The 15151-nt window shown below is 59.1% G+C and overlaps 1 protein-coding gene across 6 annotated transcripts in view; it reads right to left on the bottom strand.

Annotated features, from left to right (window-relative positions):
- Positions 1-1683: 1683 nt before the first annotated feature.
- CEP72 (centrosomal protein 72) overlaps positions 1684-15151 on the bottom strand; it is a 28573-nt gene continuing 15105 nt past the window's right edge. For 3 of the 6 annotated variants that reach the window (XM_032469209.1, XM_032469217.1, XM_032469212.1), the window contains 6 exons: positions 14778-14945; positions 13433-13734; positions 11290-11428; positions 10127-10323; positions 4968-5094; positions 3418-4027 (listed from right to left, as the gene is read on the bottom strand). In XM_032469209.1, the coding sequence (XP_032325100.1) occupies positions 3462-4027; positions 4968-5094; positions 10127-10323; positions 11290-11428; positions 13433-13734; positions 14778-14945 (1499 nt within the window). In that variant the 3' untranslated portion in view covers positions 3418-3461. Of the gene's footprint in view, positions 2127-3197; positions 3310-3413; positions 4028-4967; positions 5095-10126; positions 10324-11289; positions 11429-13432; positions 13735-14777; positions 14946-15151 lie in introns of those variants that run through there. The other 3 variants (XM_032469220.1, XM_032469193.1, XM_032469200.1) reach the window with 3 other exon arrangements.

Genomic DNA, 15151 nt, shown 5'->3' with positions numbered 1-15151 from the left:
CCGTCACACTGTGTGCAACCCCGTTAAGTCAGGTCCTCCCCAACTGACCGATGCGGTCTCCAACAAAATCCCAGCTTGGCCGGCTGATTCTGAAGTTTATGAAATGCAAACGGTCAAAAACAGCCAAAACATCCTGACATGGGGTGGGAGGCTCGAGCCGCAGAGTGTGGCCCTGCAGAGATGGACAGGGACACACGTCATCTCTGACAACAGAGGCTCATCAGTGAAGGGGGAGGTCACGGGGCAGAACCCTCACAACACGCACAGAAGTCAAGTCCAGCAGACTGTGCACCTAAAACTCGAAGTAGACAAAACTAAAGTCTTTTTGAAGATAACGTGGCAGAATACCTTTATGACCACAAACAGAAAGATCTTCAAAAATTCAGGTCTAAAATTCTTTAGTAATCATGAAAAAGATTGATATACTATTATTAAAATTAAAATTTTCTCTTCATCAAGACACGATTAAAATGTGAAGACGAGGAAAGGTCTTTGCAAATGTAATCCACAAAGTACTAGTATTCAGAATTGTAAGTAGCTCTGCAAACAAGTAAGAAACAGAGCATCCACGGGGGAAACAGGAAAAGCTGAAGAGGTGCCTGGGAAACCCAGGCAGATGACACACTGAACAGGTGCTCAGCCCTAGACCACAAGGGGCAGGTGCCTCTGGATTAAAAACGTGACGCTCAGTGCTGGAAGCGGAGACCAGCGGGTAACTCCACGTACCCGCCCCCATGTACCTGCCAGTAGGTGGGTTAGCTGGTATCACCACTTTGCAGATGATTTGAAATTAGCTGTAGTAAAGATGTTAGGAATACAATTAAGGGGTGAAATGAAACATGAACATCATGGGAAATAAAAGCTGACAGAAAAGAAGCAAACGTCACTTTGGAACTAAGAAACGTATCATTTCTGAAATTAAAGAGTCACTGCACAGGCCCAGCTGCAGAGCAGGTGTGTGGAGCAAAGACCAGTCAACTCCAGCAGGGCGACAGAGGCAACCCGACCCGAAGCGCCAAGAGAACCTGACAAGACCCGAGTTCAGGGCGGGGACCAGTCCTGGGGTCTGACCGGTGTCACTGGGGTCCTGGGGGAGCAGGAAGACTGGGTCACGTAAGAAATACAAAGAAATGGTGGCCAAAACTTTTCCACATTTGATGAAAAATAGAAACTCAGGTCCAAGAAGCTCAACAAAATCCAAATGAGAAACAGCATGGTGCTACGTTTCTATGAACTTAAAATGGATTAATACGAAACTCTGTAAATTAAAAAAAGATCTGATGATGAAAAAACCCACCACCACCACCTCCTCCCACCCCCACCCCCGCCACAACTGGGATGACACTTCCCTGCAAAGTTACAAAAACACCGCCATGACTGAGGTGACCAGCAGGGACACCAGGAAGGCCAGGGACCCCAACCCCCACCGGCCTCCAGAGCACCTTCATCCAGCAGCCTGCTCCTGAAACCCACTGCCCTGTGAGGACGTAATTTAAGAAATGCACTGCAAAGAAGACAGGGGCCGGGGCTGGGCACACAGTCCTCTCGGGGACACTGACGCCACCAACAGTCTTCTGCACAACCAGACGGCTACTTTCTCATTAAGTCTTGGAACTCGGAGCCCCTGCTCACCAGCCACGGTGCTCAACGCACGTTAGAGAAGAATTCAACCAGAAACTCAGGCACAATGAAGGAGCCGCCCTTTCAGGACGTGTTAGTTTATTAAACAAAACTGCTTGTTCCATATGAGCTCTTTTGTTCTCATCCACATGGCTCTCTTGCACATCAGGCAGAAAAACACAGCATTTTTTATCTCAAGCTGCATGATGAAAAACGACTGATCTGTTTGTCTCAACGTGAAGGGCCTGGATTAAGCCTGTCTTCTTAGGATGCTTCAGAGCACCGAGCCACAGGCCCTGAACACACCCCCAAGCGCTCAGACACCGAGGGCACAGCGCGGGGCGCAGGGCTAGCGGCGGCCTGGGCTGGCGACCCCGGCAGGGAACAGGGCCAGGGTCTTCTTGAGCTCCTTGTAGCTCCAGTGCAGCTGCTCCACCTCCACCTGGTGCTGCGCCCGCACCTGGCCCAGCTCCTGCAGGAGGCGCTCGTTGGTGCTGACCAGGGACCTGGGGGAGGCAGGGGGCAGCACTTCAGCCCCCGGGGACCCCGCCCGCTCATCACACACCCACAGGCGCGGCTCAGCACCATGGAATCACGAGGCCCCTGACAGCCCAGCATAGGCTTCCTGAGAAGGACACCACTGTCTTTATGGCAAGAAAACAATGTTCCAATTCTAGAAAAGGTCTGGAGACTGAACTGTTTCTACTTCCTGCTCAAACATAAAGGAGCCTCTTGGTAATTCTGACACGGGAACAGCATAACTGGGAGTTCTGACTTTCTGGCCCGTGAACCGTGTTTCCCTGCAGGGGAGTTAGGAGTGGGGTGGTGCTGCCCTCTGCCAGCCTGTCCTCGCCAGGCTGCCCCACTGGCCCAGCCAGCACGAGCTGAGGGACACGCATGGCATCATCAGCGACAGACAAAGCAGGGCCACTGTGTCCACAGAGCGGGTCTCCCCAGCGACAAACCCTGTTTGCTGGAACCACCGGGATAGCCCGGGCCAGGCAGAGCCCCCAGGGGGACCCACCCGCTGCCCTCAGAGTCTCCGAGCCCTGCCCTGTCCACATCAAGCCCACGGGGCCCACCCATCCCTGCCTGTGTCCCATCTCCCTCCCCTCCCCTGACTGGCTCTTGGCTGTCATCTCCCAGGAGCCCCTCCCTCTGTCACTTGTGCTGTGAGGGGCCCATGGGGCGGTGACCTTCAACCCCTGTAAGGTCATGGCCTGGTTCCGCCTGTGCCCAGACTGCACCCACCCCCCCCCCCAGGGCGGGTGTGGTGGCCTCAGCTCCAAGAGTGAGAGGGTGTTGGGGGAGAAAAGAGAGAAAGGGAGGTGGGGGGCAGAGCGCTGCCCACAGGCCCACCTCCCGCTGAGGCCACAGAACCAGGGCTCCCACGCCTGCACCCCATCCCCAGCCAGACAGCCCGTCTCGAGGCCGGCTTAACCTCTGCAGCCTCCACCCACTTCCCAGCACACAGGCCTCTGAATAAACGGGGGCTCTGCCCTGTGGCGGCCCGCACACACAGCTGGGGCACAGGCAAGTGGACGGCACCTCGCTGGGGGCAGCGGGCCCGGGAGCACCTGTGGCTCTCCTGGAGCAGCTGCGTGAGCTCCTGCACCCTGTCGTCGTGCTCCAGGTGCTGCCTCAGCTCCAGCACCTCCCCCGACAGGCTCTTCACATCCGCCTGCAGCGCTGCAGGGAGACAACAGTGATGTCCAGCGGCACTCACTCCCTTCTTGAAAGCTGAAACCGCTCCAGAGTCTAAAGGGCACCTGGGGCGCAGGGAAGGACACTGGTAAGGGCACCAGGCACGGACAGGAAGCCCCCACCCCCCCTTTCCACAGTCAGCCGCTCCCCCAGCAGCCCCCGCCAGCCCTCCTGGGGCAAAGCCACGGGACGCTGCCTCCGGACACCCTGAGGGGCGCGGAGAGGGCAGGCGGGTGGAGGTGGGCCTGGCACCCGCTGGAGGTCCCTGAGCCGGATCTGCCTGCTGGTGGAGCCGGGCCTCCAGGAAGAGCCTGACGGGGCCCACGGCTCTGGGGAGGGGCGGTAAGAAGACCCTGGGGCCCCTGGGCCCGTCCACATGTCTCCTGTCTCTCTCTGGGTTTCCAACTGAGAGGGGAAGAAACACTTGTTGGCTGCTGGGCACGTAGAACTCTGAAGGAAGACAGGCCACCGCACAACTCCACACCAGAAACAACGCAAGCCGGGGAGAGGTCACAGGCGGAGGGGACCTGACACCAACAGCAGGTCCTCAGCAGCCACGGGGCACGTCCTCCAAGCGCTAAGCGGGGAAAACACTGCTGAGAGTCTGCACCCACCCCAACCCGCACCTGAGGGCTGATGACAGGCATCCCACGGGGGGAGGCGCCCAGAGCCCCCACGTCAGTCAGGCACCAGGAACAGAACCCTGCTGACGACAGGCCAGCACCTGGTGACAAGGTGGCCTCAAGACCCCAAACACGAGGCAGGCACGAGTCCTGCGTGGTGTCCACATCTGTGGGGGAGCAGGCGCCGGCAGATCTGAGGACTGAGAGCCCAGTGTCCCCACTGTCACGGGAAACCCCTCAGGCCAAGTGGGCAGCCATGCTGTCACGGGGCATGCTCGGGGAGAGCGGGGTGACCCCTTGAGGCCCACCCGCCAGGGCTCCTGGATCAGGGCCGCACTGCAGACCGGCTGGTGAGGGGCTGGGTCCAGCAGGACAGGACAGCGGGGAGGAGGGGGACAGGGCCTGGATGACCCCGAGGGGGCGCCGCATTTATCTGGGGCTCCTGGAGGCCGAGGCTGAGGGCAGCCCCACACAGTGTGGACCAAGCACGGGGCGCCCTTCAGACGATGGAAGCCAGTCCCAGGACACACCAGGCCCCGCCGACTGCTTCCACGAGACCAGGAACAAGAGAAGCCCAGCGCCGGATCAGAGAACCAGAGGCAGCCACAGGGCTCGAGCAACAAAGAGCGACTTCGCGAGAGACAATGTCACGAAGAAACGGGGAAAGAAAGCCGGAAAGAACTCTCGCACTCAGTGAAACAGCCAACGGGGCAGCGAGGGGCTGAGGGGACCCGATGGGCAGGTGGCCGCACAGGGGCTCGCGGGGCTGTGCTTCTGCCCCAGACACTCACCATCTGTCTTTCAGGTCCCCAAGAGGCAAGAACGCAGGAACCACTGGACCACGTGTCCCCACGTCACCCCACATCACCCCAGACAGTGAAGACAGGGTCTGGGAGGAGCAGGAGCAGAAGGGCCTCTCGGGGGCCAGAGAAGCACTGCAGCCCAGCCACCACCGCCTCCCCGCGCTGCCCCGGAGCGGTTCTGGCTCCCGAGAAGCACGCACAGGCGCCCCCGACTCACCCGCGACATGCACGCTCAGCGCGGCCGGTGGGTCGGCGCTTCTCGCCGCCTCCTTCACGCTGCGCAAGAGCGACTTCAGGCTGCTGCTCTCCTCCAGTGCGCGGTCCAGGTGCTGCCTCAGGTGGTCCTGCAGACCCAGCACAGAACAGACAGGGCCGCCTCAGTCCACCTCACAGAAGCACAACGAATCCACCAAAAGCACCGGGCTAGGGGGTGGGGGGGCTCGTGGATTCACGCACCATGACGGCCAAACTGGAGGGAAGGGCAGTCAGCCTGCCTCACGGCACCGCTCCCCGCCAGCACGCTGCCCCAGGCCGGGCTCGGGGACCCTCAGAGGGGTGGCTGCCTCAGCTCCACCTCCTCCAGGAAGGCCCTGGTTGCCACAGCCAGGCCTGGCACCCCCTCCCCACCCAGGAGCAGGTCAAGGGTGGGCCCTCCACACCTGTGCTCCACACACAGGGTTCACACCAGCCACTGCCTGATCATGGGGAGCTGCGGCCCAAGCTCCTGCCCTGTCCTGGGTGAATGAAGGGACGCCCAGATGCTGATGGACAGCAGAGTGAGAGGAGGGGACCAAGGCCACCCAACAGGCACAGGGCTTCCACCAGAAGTGAGCCTCTCAGCCTCGAGGCGACAGGACACCCCACCTGCTCACCAACCCTTGTCTGCCTGGCCAGTGCCATCTGACGGCCTGTCTCCCAGGGACGTGCTGAGTTCCAAAGGGACAGGGACTGGGTCCGAGGTCCTGATTAAGATCTCAGCCAAGCAGGGTGGTAAGCAGCAGACAGGCCACTTCTGCTCAGAGCCACACTGGGACGGCTCCAGAGCGCCCTGGGCACTGGGGCCTCGCGAACATGACACAGCACACATGCACAACCACGGAGTCCCATCTTCACAGGACGGGCCCTCAGAACTAAGGGGCTTCCCCGCAAAGCGCAGACCCGAGGAGGTGCCGAGCAGGGCTCTGGGGCTGTGGATGGTTCTGTAAAGCATCCATGGCAGGGCCTCTCGGCTGGCCTGTCCCGTGGCCCCCAGCCACCCTGTGGGACAGGGCCACTCACACTGCCCACCACGACCACACTTCTGTGCAGATGGCATCAGGGACCCATCTGTCTGGACCTGCGGTCCTGGACCTCCCAGGGGACGATGCATTGCATGCAACCATGCCCAGGCCGGGGGCTGCAGTTCTCGTGTGCACTGGCACCCCTGGCTGCACAGACCACTCATTCACTGTCATTTTTCTCTCTGAAAGGAAGCCTGCGTGGGACCTCTTTCCTGACAAAACCACAAGCACCAACATTAAGCCTCGTCCTCCTTTCACTCCCATTTTACAAACGACAGCCTGTGGGGGCCTCTCCTCACCAGCTGCCAGGTCGTGAGGCCTCCCATGTGGCATGCGGCGAGGACGCCGAGGTGAGCGTGGACAGCTGCCTGAGCGACAGCCTGGGCAGCCCCAGGAGCCCCGAGGCAGATGTGGCAGCCCTGCTGCGCCAGGCCTGACCCGGAGAGACCACTCGATGTAAACAGATATCGCTCCAAGTGCGACTCGTTCCGCACAACACACAGTCCAGCCCAGGGGGCAAGAACCCACGGCAGCTCACGACGCATCCTCTCAGCCGCCCAGCAGAAACCAAAAAGCGTCTGCGCCACAAACCAGTCAACACAACGAAAGGCAGCCTGCAGACGGGGAGGGCTGTCTGCAAACTGCTGTCTGGTGCGGAGCCACTGTCCAGGATACGCAAGAAACTCACAGCTCCACAGCCAAAGCCAAACAATCTGATTTAAAAATGGACAGAGAACGTGAACAGACACTTTTCCAAAGAAAACATACAGGCGGGCAACGGGGACACGAAAGACTGCCCGATGTCACTACTAGACAGCAAGTAAAGCCAGAACGCGACGACTCCTCACGCCCGGCAGAGCGGCCGTGCTCACGGAGGCCTGTGTGACGGACGCTGGTGCGGACGCAGAGAAGAGGGGCCCCATGCCCTGCAGCCACCGTGGAGAGCGGTCTGGCGGTTCCTCAGAAACCCGACAACAGCACTGCGACATGACCCAGCAACCCCACTCCCGGGTACTTAACTGAGGAAACCAAAACTCTAACTCAAAGAGACACGTGCACCCCAATGTTCACAGCAGCACTGTTTACAGTAGCCAAGACGTGGAAGCAACCTGAGTGTCCATCGACAGATGACCGGATAAAGAGGCTGTTGTGTGTTTATACGATGGAGTACTAGTCAGCCATTAAAAGAGTGAAATAATGCCATTTGCAGCAACATGGTTCGACCTGGAATATTAAGCCAAGTGAAGTGAGTCAGAGAAACACCAACACCGTGTGATCAGATTCGTACATTGAATCAAAAACCAAACCAAACCAAACCAAGCTCATGGATACAAAGAAGAGACAGGTGGTTGGCAGAGGTCAAGGAAGGAAGAAATGGGTGAACCTTTTTTTTTCAGTTTAATTAATTTTTTTAAAAAGCTACTGAAAATAAAAGGCAGAGATCGTTAATTACAGAAAAGAGAGATCCAGCTATACGCTGCCTAAAAGGAACCCACTTTAAATGTAACTGCACCAGTAAACTAGAAGGACAGAAAAAGGTCTAAAAATACTAGTGGAAGAAAGTGGGGTGGCTGCGCCGAGTCTCATGGGGCAGGAGAGCGCGCAGGGTCAAAGGGAGGAGCGCAGGCAGGTGCCAGGTGGCAGGTGCCAGGTGGCAGCAGCGTGCGGAAGGCGGGGTGGAGAGACGCTGAGGTTCGAGGGCCACAAGAGACCAGGAGGCCTGCTCAGCAGGGTGGTGCTGGCCTCGGGCCCAGAGCCACACCCAGGCAGCCGAAGTCCGCAGCCCATGCGCCCAACCCCGATGCCGTGTGCGTTCTCACCACAAAACAACACTTCTGTGAATCAGATTTACTTTTGCTGTAAAGTAAAAGTAAAAGTAAAATAATAGATAGTTTCCATACAATAAAACCCAACCACGGTGATCAGGGAGTAAATACGTCAAGTCACCACACGCACAGGTATTCACGCCGCAGGCTGCGCACGTTCAAGGTGCGCACTGACGCGACACGCGGCACACACCCGAGGGACCGGCGCTCAGTCAAGCTCAGGCGCACCTTGTCGTCTGCACGTCTGGCCCTCCCACAGGTTTCTGGACTCGGGGCCTCTCCCTAAGCGTGGTCTGTGCTCCGAGGCCTGCAGAACCACCTCCCGCTGCTGGGGACCCCGCCCTGCTCTGTGCCTGTGAGTCTGCTCCTTGCCACGCCTGAGTCACTGCACTTGGCATCAGGCCTTCCAGGTCCGTCCGGGCTGCTCAGAGGCAGGATGTCCTCCCCGTGAAGTGGAGAACATCCGTCCCGCCTGCACACGCCACATGCTCTTTATTCATTCACGCTTGTTTTTTTCTTTCGAGTTCTTTGCACATTCTGGACACTCTTTATCAGACACGTGCTTTGCAAATATCTTCTCCCCATCTGCAGGCTGCCTTCTCGTTTTGCTCACGGCTCCCTTGGCTCTGCAGGAGTGTCCTACTTCGATGCAGTCCTACTAGTTTATTTCTGCTTCCGTCGCCTGCGTTTCTGGTGTTACCCCACATCACTGCCGAGGCCGCGCCAAGGAGCCTCCTCCCTGCTGGCTGAGGGCTCTTCACAAGCGGCCTTTATCGTGTTGAGGACATTTTCTTTTACACCTACTTTGTTATTTTCTGGTTTAACCATGCATGGCTGTGCCTGCGTCTGCTGCGGCGCCTGTGTGGTTTCCATCCTTCCACAGGCCCACGTGCTGGATGCGCCTGCACGTGTTCAACCAGCCAGCGCTCCCGGGAAGCCCCACCTGGTGGTGGTGCGCAGCCTTTCTGCCGTGCTGTTGAACTTGGTCCACGAGCACTCTGCGGAGCATCTTGACGTCTCTGCTCACCAGAGACAGTGGCCTGTAGGTTTCTTTTCTTGTGGTAACTCTGGCTTTGGTGACAGGGTAACGCTGACTTTTATAAAATGAGTTTGCAAGTGCTCCCTCTACTGCTGCTTTCTGGGAAACTTTAAGAGTGAGTGTTAGTTCTCCTCTGGATGTCTGGGAGAACTAGGCCAGCAGCCACCTGGTCCCGGGCCTTTCTGCTGGAGGCTGACCGCTGCTCAGTCTCCCTGCGTGCTCCTGTCCGTTCAGGCTTTATTCTTCTCCGTGCAGTCTCGGTGGGCTGCGTGTTTCCAGGAATTTACCTGTGTCTTTCTAGGTTCTCCACGTGCCTACAAGTGACCTATCCTCTGGCCCTCCTCACTTCTGAGGCATCCTCCACTGCAGCGTCTCCTGTGCTGTTTCTGATCTTGAGTCTGTCCTCTGAGCCTAGGAAGGATTTGCTGACTTTGTATCTTTTCAAAACCCAACTCGGTCTAGCTGCTTTTCTTCCTGTTGTTTTCCTGCTCCATTGATTTCTGCTCTGATCTTTATTACTTCCTTCCTTCTGTTTGTGACGAGTCTGGTTTGTTCTTTTTTCTACTTCCTCAAGGTGTAACACTAGGTTGCTTACTTGGGATCTCCTCTTTGTACGGCAGGCACTTACGAGTGTCGGCCCTGGAAAGGCGCCTGCCTGGCCAGGGCGCGGCTCCACCACCAAGCCAGGGTGCTGGCTCCGGCTGCCCTTGGGCACCACCTGGTGGCGAGGTTCCCACAGGGCCAAGAGGACACCAAGGGTCCCCCGCTGGCTGGTGCAGGCAGGACGGCAGCAGGGACCCAGGGCCACGCAGCTAAGTGGACCTCCTCATCAGTGGTCTGGGGAGCCTGGGCCGAGGAACACTGGCCACAGAAGCTCCGCCTTAAGCTCAACTCCACCCTTTGTCCTCTCCCCTTGGCCTCTCTCAGAACAGATGGCCGCTGCCCAGGAGGGGCCGCGCAGAGACGAGCAGGAAGCAGCCATCTGCAATCACTGTCACATGCAGTCTTGGAGGACAGAGTCAGGGAACACCCTAGGGGCAGCTGGAGTCCCTGGGGTGGGGACAGCCTGGGGTGAGGGGGTTTGTGTCCTGGAAGGGCAGGAGGGACCTGTGCTGCAGCCGCCAGCCAGAAGGGGATGTGCAGAGTCAAGCGGCTACCCTCGCCTGTTCCGTCAAAGCGGCGTTTCCACCCCATCTGTGAGTTCACGGGACGCACACCGGGGGCGGCTCACCATCTCCCTCCGAGTGTCGCCGAGCTCCGACACCACCTCGCGCATCCTCACGCTGTGCTGTTGCTGCAGCTCGGCCAGGTGGCCATAGAGGGACTTATTTTCCAGAGTCAGGTAGCTGATCTCTTCACTCACAGTTGTGGAACTGTCCTGAGTGGCTGTGAATTCTTGAACAGATGACAAAATGTGTCTTGCCTGAGCTAGGAGTAAGAATAAAATATTATGAATATTACGAGATGAAAGGATGAGTATACACAGATCATTCAATGCATTTTCAACACACAGGCCCCACGCCTCGAAGCACCGACAGACATGGGGCCAGGTGGAAGGGTCCAGACAGTGCAGGCCTCTTTGCGAGGCCTCTTCGCACCCAGCCCACGCGGGGACACCCAGGAGCAGAGCAACAGGGCTGCTGACAGCAAGGGGCCCTCAGGACAGGCCAGGATGAGGTGGCTTGTCGGACGTTCTCTTCGACAGCACCTTCTGTCCCACGACTGCAATGCAGACCAGTGCTGAGAAGGGGGGACTGACGGGCTCGGTGCCCTGATTCCAGGAGAAGCTGAGGGGCCACAACTCTGAGTGGAGGCTCAGGAGCCCCTGGTGTGGCTAAGCTGGCAGGTACCTGCTCCCCCGGGACACGCAAGGCTGCATTCAGGCTGCAGAGAAACAGGTGGCCCCAGGGATGCAGCACCTCCCGACTCTGGAGGCGGGTACCCAGCATGCCCTGCACCCAGCCACTGGGCGGAAGCAACCCCGAGTCCTTGCTGGGGAAGGACCACCCTCCTGGGCCTCAGGTCATTCCCACCAAAAGCTCAGCAAATCGGGGCCCTGCGCTCAGTCCGTCAAGTGCTCAGAGGATCCGAGAGCACAGCTGCCGCTGTCTAACCTCTCCAAGTCCCCGGGTAAACACGGAGCAATAGGAGGCAAACACCCGTGAAGAGCTGCGCCAACACCCCCATCGACAAGGCGCCTCTGGAAAGGCTGGTGGCCAGCAGGTGGGAAGCAGCCACAGGCCCCGTGGAGGCCCCGTGTCTGTCCGTCCCCACCCCAAGAGCCCCACCACTGCGAGGACCGTCAGGATGCTCCCTGCAGCACAGAGAGGCAGTGACGCCAGCGAGCGTCCAGCACCTGCCCGCAGAGCGCTGGGCCGACGGCCCCCCACTCACCAAGGAACACCTTGTTGCTGTGCAGGGACCTGCAGCCACTCCAGTATCGGTCCACCAGGTCGAGGAGGGCTTCCAGGGCCAGTACCTCCAGGGTGGCCTTCTTCCCGGGCGGCGCGGCCAAGTGCCGCCTAGGACACACCTGCACAGGACAAACCACAGCCTGGCTTTATGCTCCCGCCACCGGGGCTTGACGTACACAAGACTTCTGACGCCGCCCGCACGTGCATCCTGCTGATGCTCCGTCCACCACCCACACGTGACAGGCTGTCCACACGCCTCAACCTGCAGACGATGTCCCACCCAGGAGGCATGGCTGACCCGTCACCAGAGTCCAACAGCCACGAAACCACTGGTTCCAGTGCAGCTTTCCCAGGCCTTCCAGAACCAGCCAACACAATTCCAGGAGGACAGAGGCCTCGTGGAGCTAGTCCCAGTCTGAAAGGCCACTCGCGCCCAGAAGGCCCCGAATGTGACAGATCCTCACACAGGGCCAGAGGGAGGGTGGCCAGGGTGGTAGGGCTCGGGGACGCGGGCAGGACCGTCATAGCTCCACGCCGGGGCCCAGAGCTGCCAGCACTCAGGTCAATGCTCACTTTTCCTCCCTTTAGAAATTATTTACCAAGTTTAAGGAATTACCTCAGAAGGGGGACAGTTCCCGCTCTCCCGCCCACTTCCCAGTGTCCTGGGAACACCTCCTGGAAGCTGGGGTTTGGGAAGGGAGTGAGGGATGGAGGAAATGCCAGTGATGCCAGTGCTGGGGACGAAGCCCCCTGCACAGCCTGGTGTCCCTCACCACCACTGGACAGATAAAGGGCTCTTCTCCCAGATAGTGTGTGCAACAGCGGTGACACCCGGCAGGGAGTGTGGGAGCCACCTGCGCCCAAGCTGGGATGGCCCCTACCCCCACCATCCCTGCCACCCACGGGAGCACTGTGAGCATGAGGAACACAGGCCCATGACGGGGCACTGCTCTGCCCAGGGTCACCCCAGGGAGCAAGTCAGCATGGTAATGCAAAGGCCTGGCTGCTGGCCCTAGAAGACTGAGGCTGAGAGCACCCCAGTGAGTATCTGTGCGAGCTCCCCCATCAGGAGCTGCACCTGGACGCTCAGTCTTGGGCGCAGGAGGCACAGCCAAGGCCCCCAGGCTGGACCCCACTCCCCGGTGCAGCCACAGCCTCTGCCCTCCACCTGAGCATGCAACTTGCCCTCTCCAAGGGGACGATCACCACCAGGTCACAGCACACGGAGTGGGTGCCCCAGGCAACACCCCCACCCTCAAAATCCCAACCCCACAGCAGGACCAGTCCACCAGGCAAAGCCCCGCATGGGGCAGCATCCATCCAGGGACAGGGTGATGGGACAGGAAAGGCCCGAGCACCTGCCCGACTCAGGCAATCCCTGTTTCCCTCCTCCCCTCAATTATGAGACCGAAGATGCCAATGGACGACTGCCGGCCAGACTAGTCATTAAAATGGAACCTGCCCCACGGCCCGCAGCGGCTGGCCCAGCAGCCACGCACCGCCTACAACTAGCAGCCAGGGCTGGACCCGTGCCTGCCACTGCCCGGGTTCTTCTCCAACTCCAGCTCCGGCCCAACCTCAGAGCCACCCTCACCAACCTCACTGTACCCCCGTCCTCCCCAGGCCACAGTCCCGTCAGGGTGCTTCGCCCCTCTCGGCGGGGTCCCTCTCCTGCTCCTCTGCCCGCTGGTGTCTCTGCCAAACGGGTGACCTGGCAGGACGCCCCCCGCCCCGCAAGCTCGGGGTCTGGCAGGGGCGCCTGGCCGCTGCCTGTCCACCAGGTGGTCTTCACTCACGCCCACAGCCGTGACAGGCTCTCAGTCTCCCACTCTGCCAGCAACAGGGCCACGGAGCCAGTGGCCACAACCCCTGTGGGTGGCTCACAACAGGGCCACGGGTGACTCTGGCTGAGGACACTGTGCAAGCAAGCACCCCTCTGTGACGACACCTCCCCCTCAAGGCACTTGGTGGCACTGGAGCACACTTGCAACGAAACAGGGAGGCACAAACTAGCGAGCGCTGTCTAAAGGCTGCACACATCTCGGGGCCACGGTGGACACCGTGGACAGACGACGTGGCGTTACCAAGGACAGCGGCCCCTCCACCTTCACACCCCGGCTCACCTCTCCAGAGCCACTTGTGCTGGGGGGCCCCTGCTGCCCGGGCCCCAACGCCACTGGGTGAGAGAAGGTCCCCTCGCTCCACGCCTCAGAACCATTCCTCCTGCTCAGACTCTCCTCAGGGCTCGAGGGCCCGTCGGGTGCCTCCAGGCAGCTCAGACACTCCTGGTCCGCAGGTGCCTGGAACCTCCCGCCAGGCATTCTTCGCTTCCTGTGCTTTTCGGCAGCAGGCAATGGATTTAACACCTTCTGTGTCGACAAACTTGACTTTTGAGAAAGGGCTGGGTCCTTGTCGTCCACGGAGTCTGTAACAAAGAAGGGGCGGCACCCTCGCCGCCAGGCTCTCTGGGCGCAGGGACCAGCGCTGCAACTTCAGCAACAGCTGCGTGCGCGCGTGCACTGATGTGCGCGACTGTAGATGTGTGTACAGGTGCCGGCGAGCGTGTGTGTGTGGACACCTATGCACAAATACGGAAAATCCATCAAAAGGTGACAGGACTGAAGCAATAACCAACAAACAAGTTGACCAATCACTATGTTTTCTGGCAAAAAGTATGTAAAACAAAGATGGGCCAAGTGAACAACTTTGCAAACTACAGTCAATTTAAAAGCTTGTTTCTACAGGAAACTAAAGACCCTCCCTCCCCCAGGTGCTGAACCGCCTCCCCAGGCACCCCAAGAACCAGGGAGGTCCCCCCCCTCCCGGCAGGTCCTGTTGAAGCCCCTCAGCTGGAGCTCTGGGACCGTCCTACACGCGGACCGTGCAGGCACCAGAGTCTGAGATCCGCCCCACAAGGCTGTCCCCGAGCCGGGCCTCTCTTCAAGCCTCAGCCTGTGTCCCGCCCCAGCCCCTCAGGCTCTCCGTGAGCAAGGCCACCTCCAGGGCTTCCCAGCAAACCTGGGGCCACGAGGGCTTGTGATGAACTTCTCATTTAACTTCCCTTGTTTTTTTTTCTTTCTTGTTTTTGTGAGTAGAAGTGATGTGTTACATTTCTTGTTTTTGTTTTTTTGGCAGGGGGAGGTAATTAGGTTTATTAATTAGTTTTTTAACAGAGGTACTGGGGATTGAACCCAGGACCTCATGCATACTAGGCATGTGCTCCACCACTGAGCTACACCCTCCCTCTAATCTCCCATGTTTTTAATTTCTAAAATGTAGCTGCCATGGTAACCTGGCCCATGTGTGCACTGAGAAGAAAACACGTGTGAATGAGAGCGTGTCAGGAAAGCACCGAAGCACCTCCAGACCAGGGAGCTGGACGCGGAGACGTCTTAGAGTTGCACACCCACCCACCCACGATCATGAGGGGGGAGAGCGTCACAGCGTCGGCAGACGTGAGGTGCTCACCGGGCCGAGGCGGGAAGGGCTGCGCAGGGGGCTCACCGCAGCGTGGGTCCTGAAGCCGCAGCTCCGTAAACACGCCCCTGGTGCCGCTCGTCTTCCCGCGGCCCTTCCTCCGGGAGTCCCCACACTGGTGCTGCGCCGACAGTGGGCTCAGCGGACGCCGCGACTCTACTGCATTGAAAACATTTTTAAAATTTTATTCCATTAAAAACTACCTTTTGAGTTTCTGACAGTAAATGATACCTGTTAAATGTGTTCCTTACATCGGGTAAGCAGGGAGACGGCTGGGTGAGTGACAGTGCCAGCTGTCCCGACTGAACCCGCAGCGGCCTGGGGAGAGGGACCTAGCCCGACTCAGGAGCAGCCGTTCAGCAGGG

The sequence above is a fragment of the Camelus ferus genome, chromosome 3 (assembly GCF_009834535.1).
Source record: "Camelus ferus isolate YT-003-E chromosome 3, BCGSAC_Cfer_1.0, whole genome shotgun sequence".
In the NCBI taxonomy this organism is placed as follows: domain Eukaryota; kingdom Metazoa; phylum Chordata; class Mammalia; order Artiodactyla; family Camelidae; genus Camelus; species Camelus ferus.
This window is presented reverse-complemented; position numbering and strand designations above follow the sequence as displayed.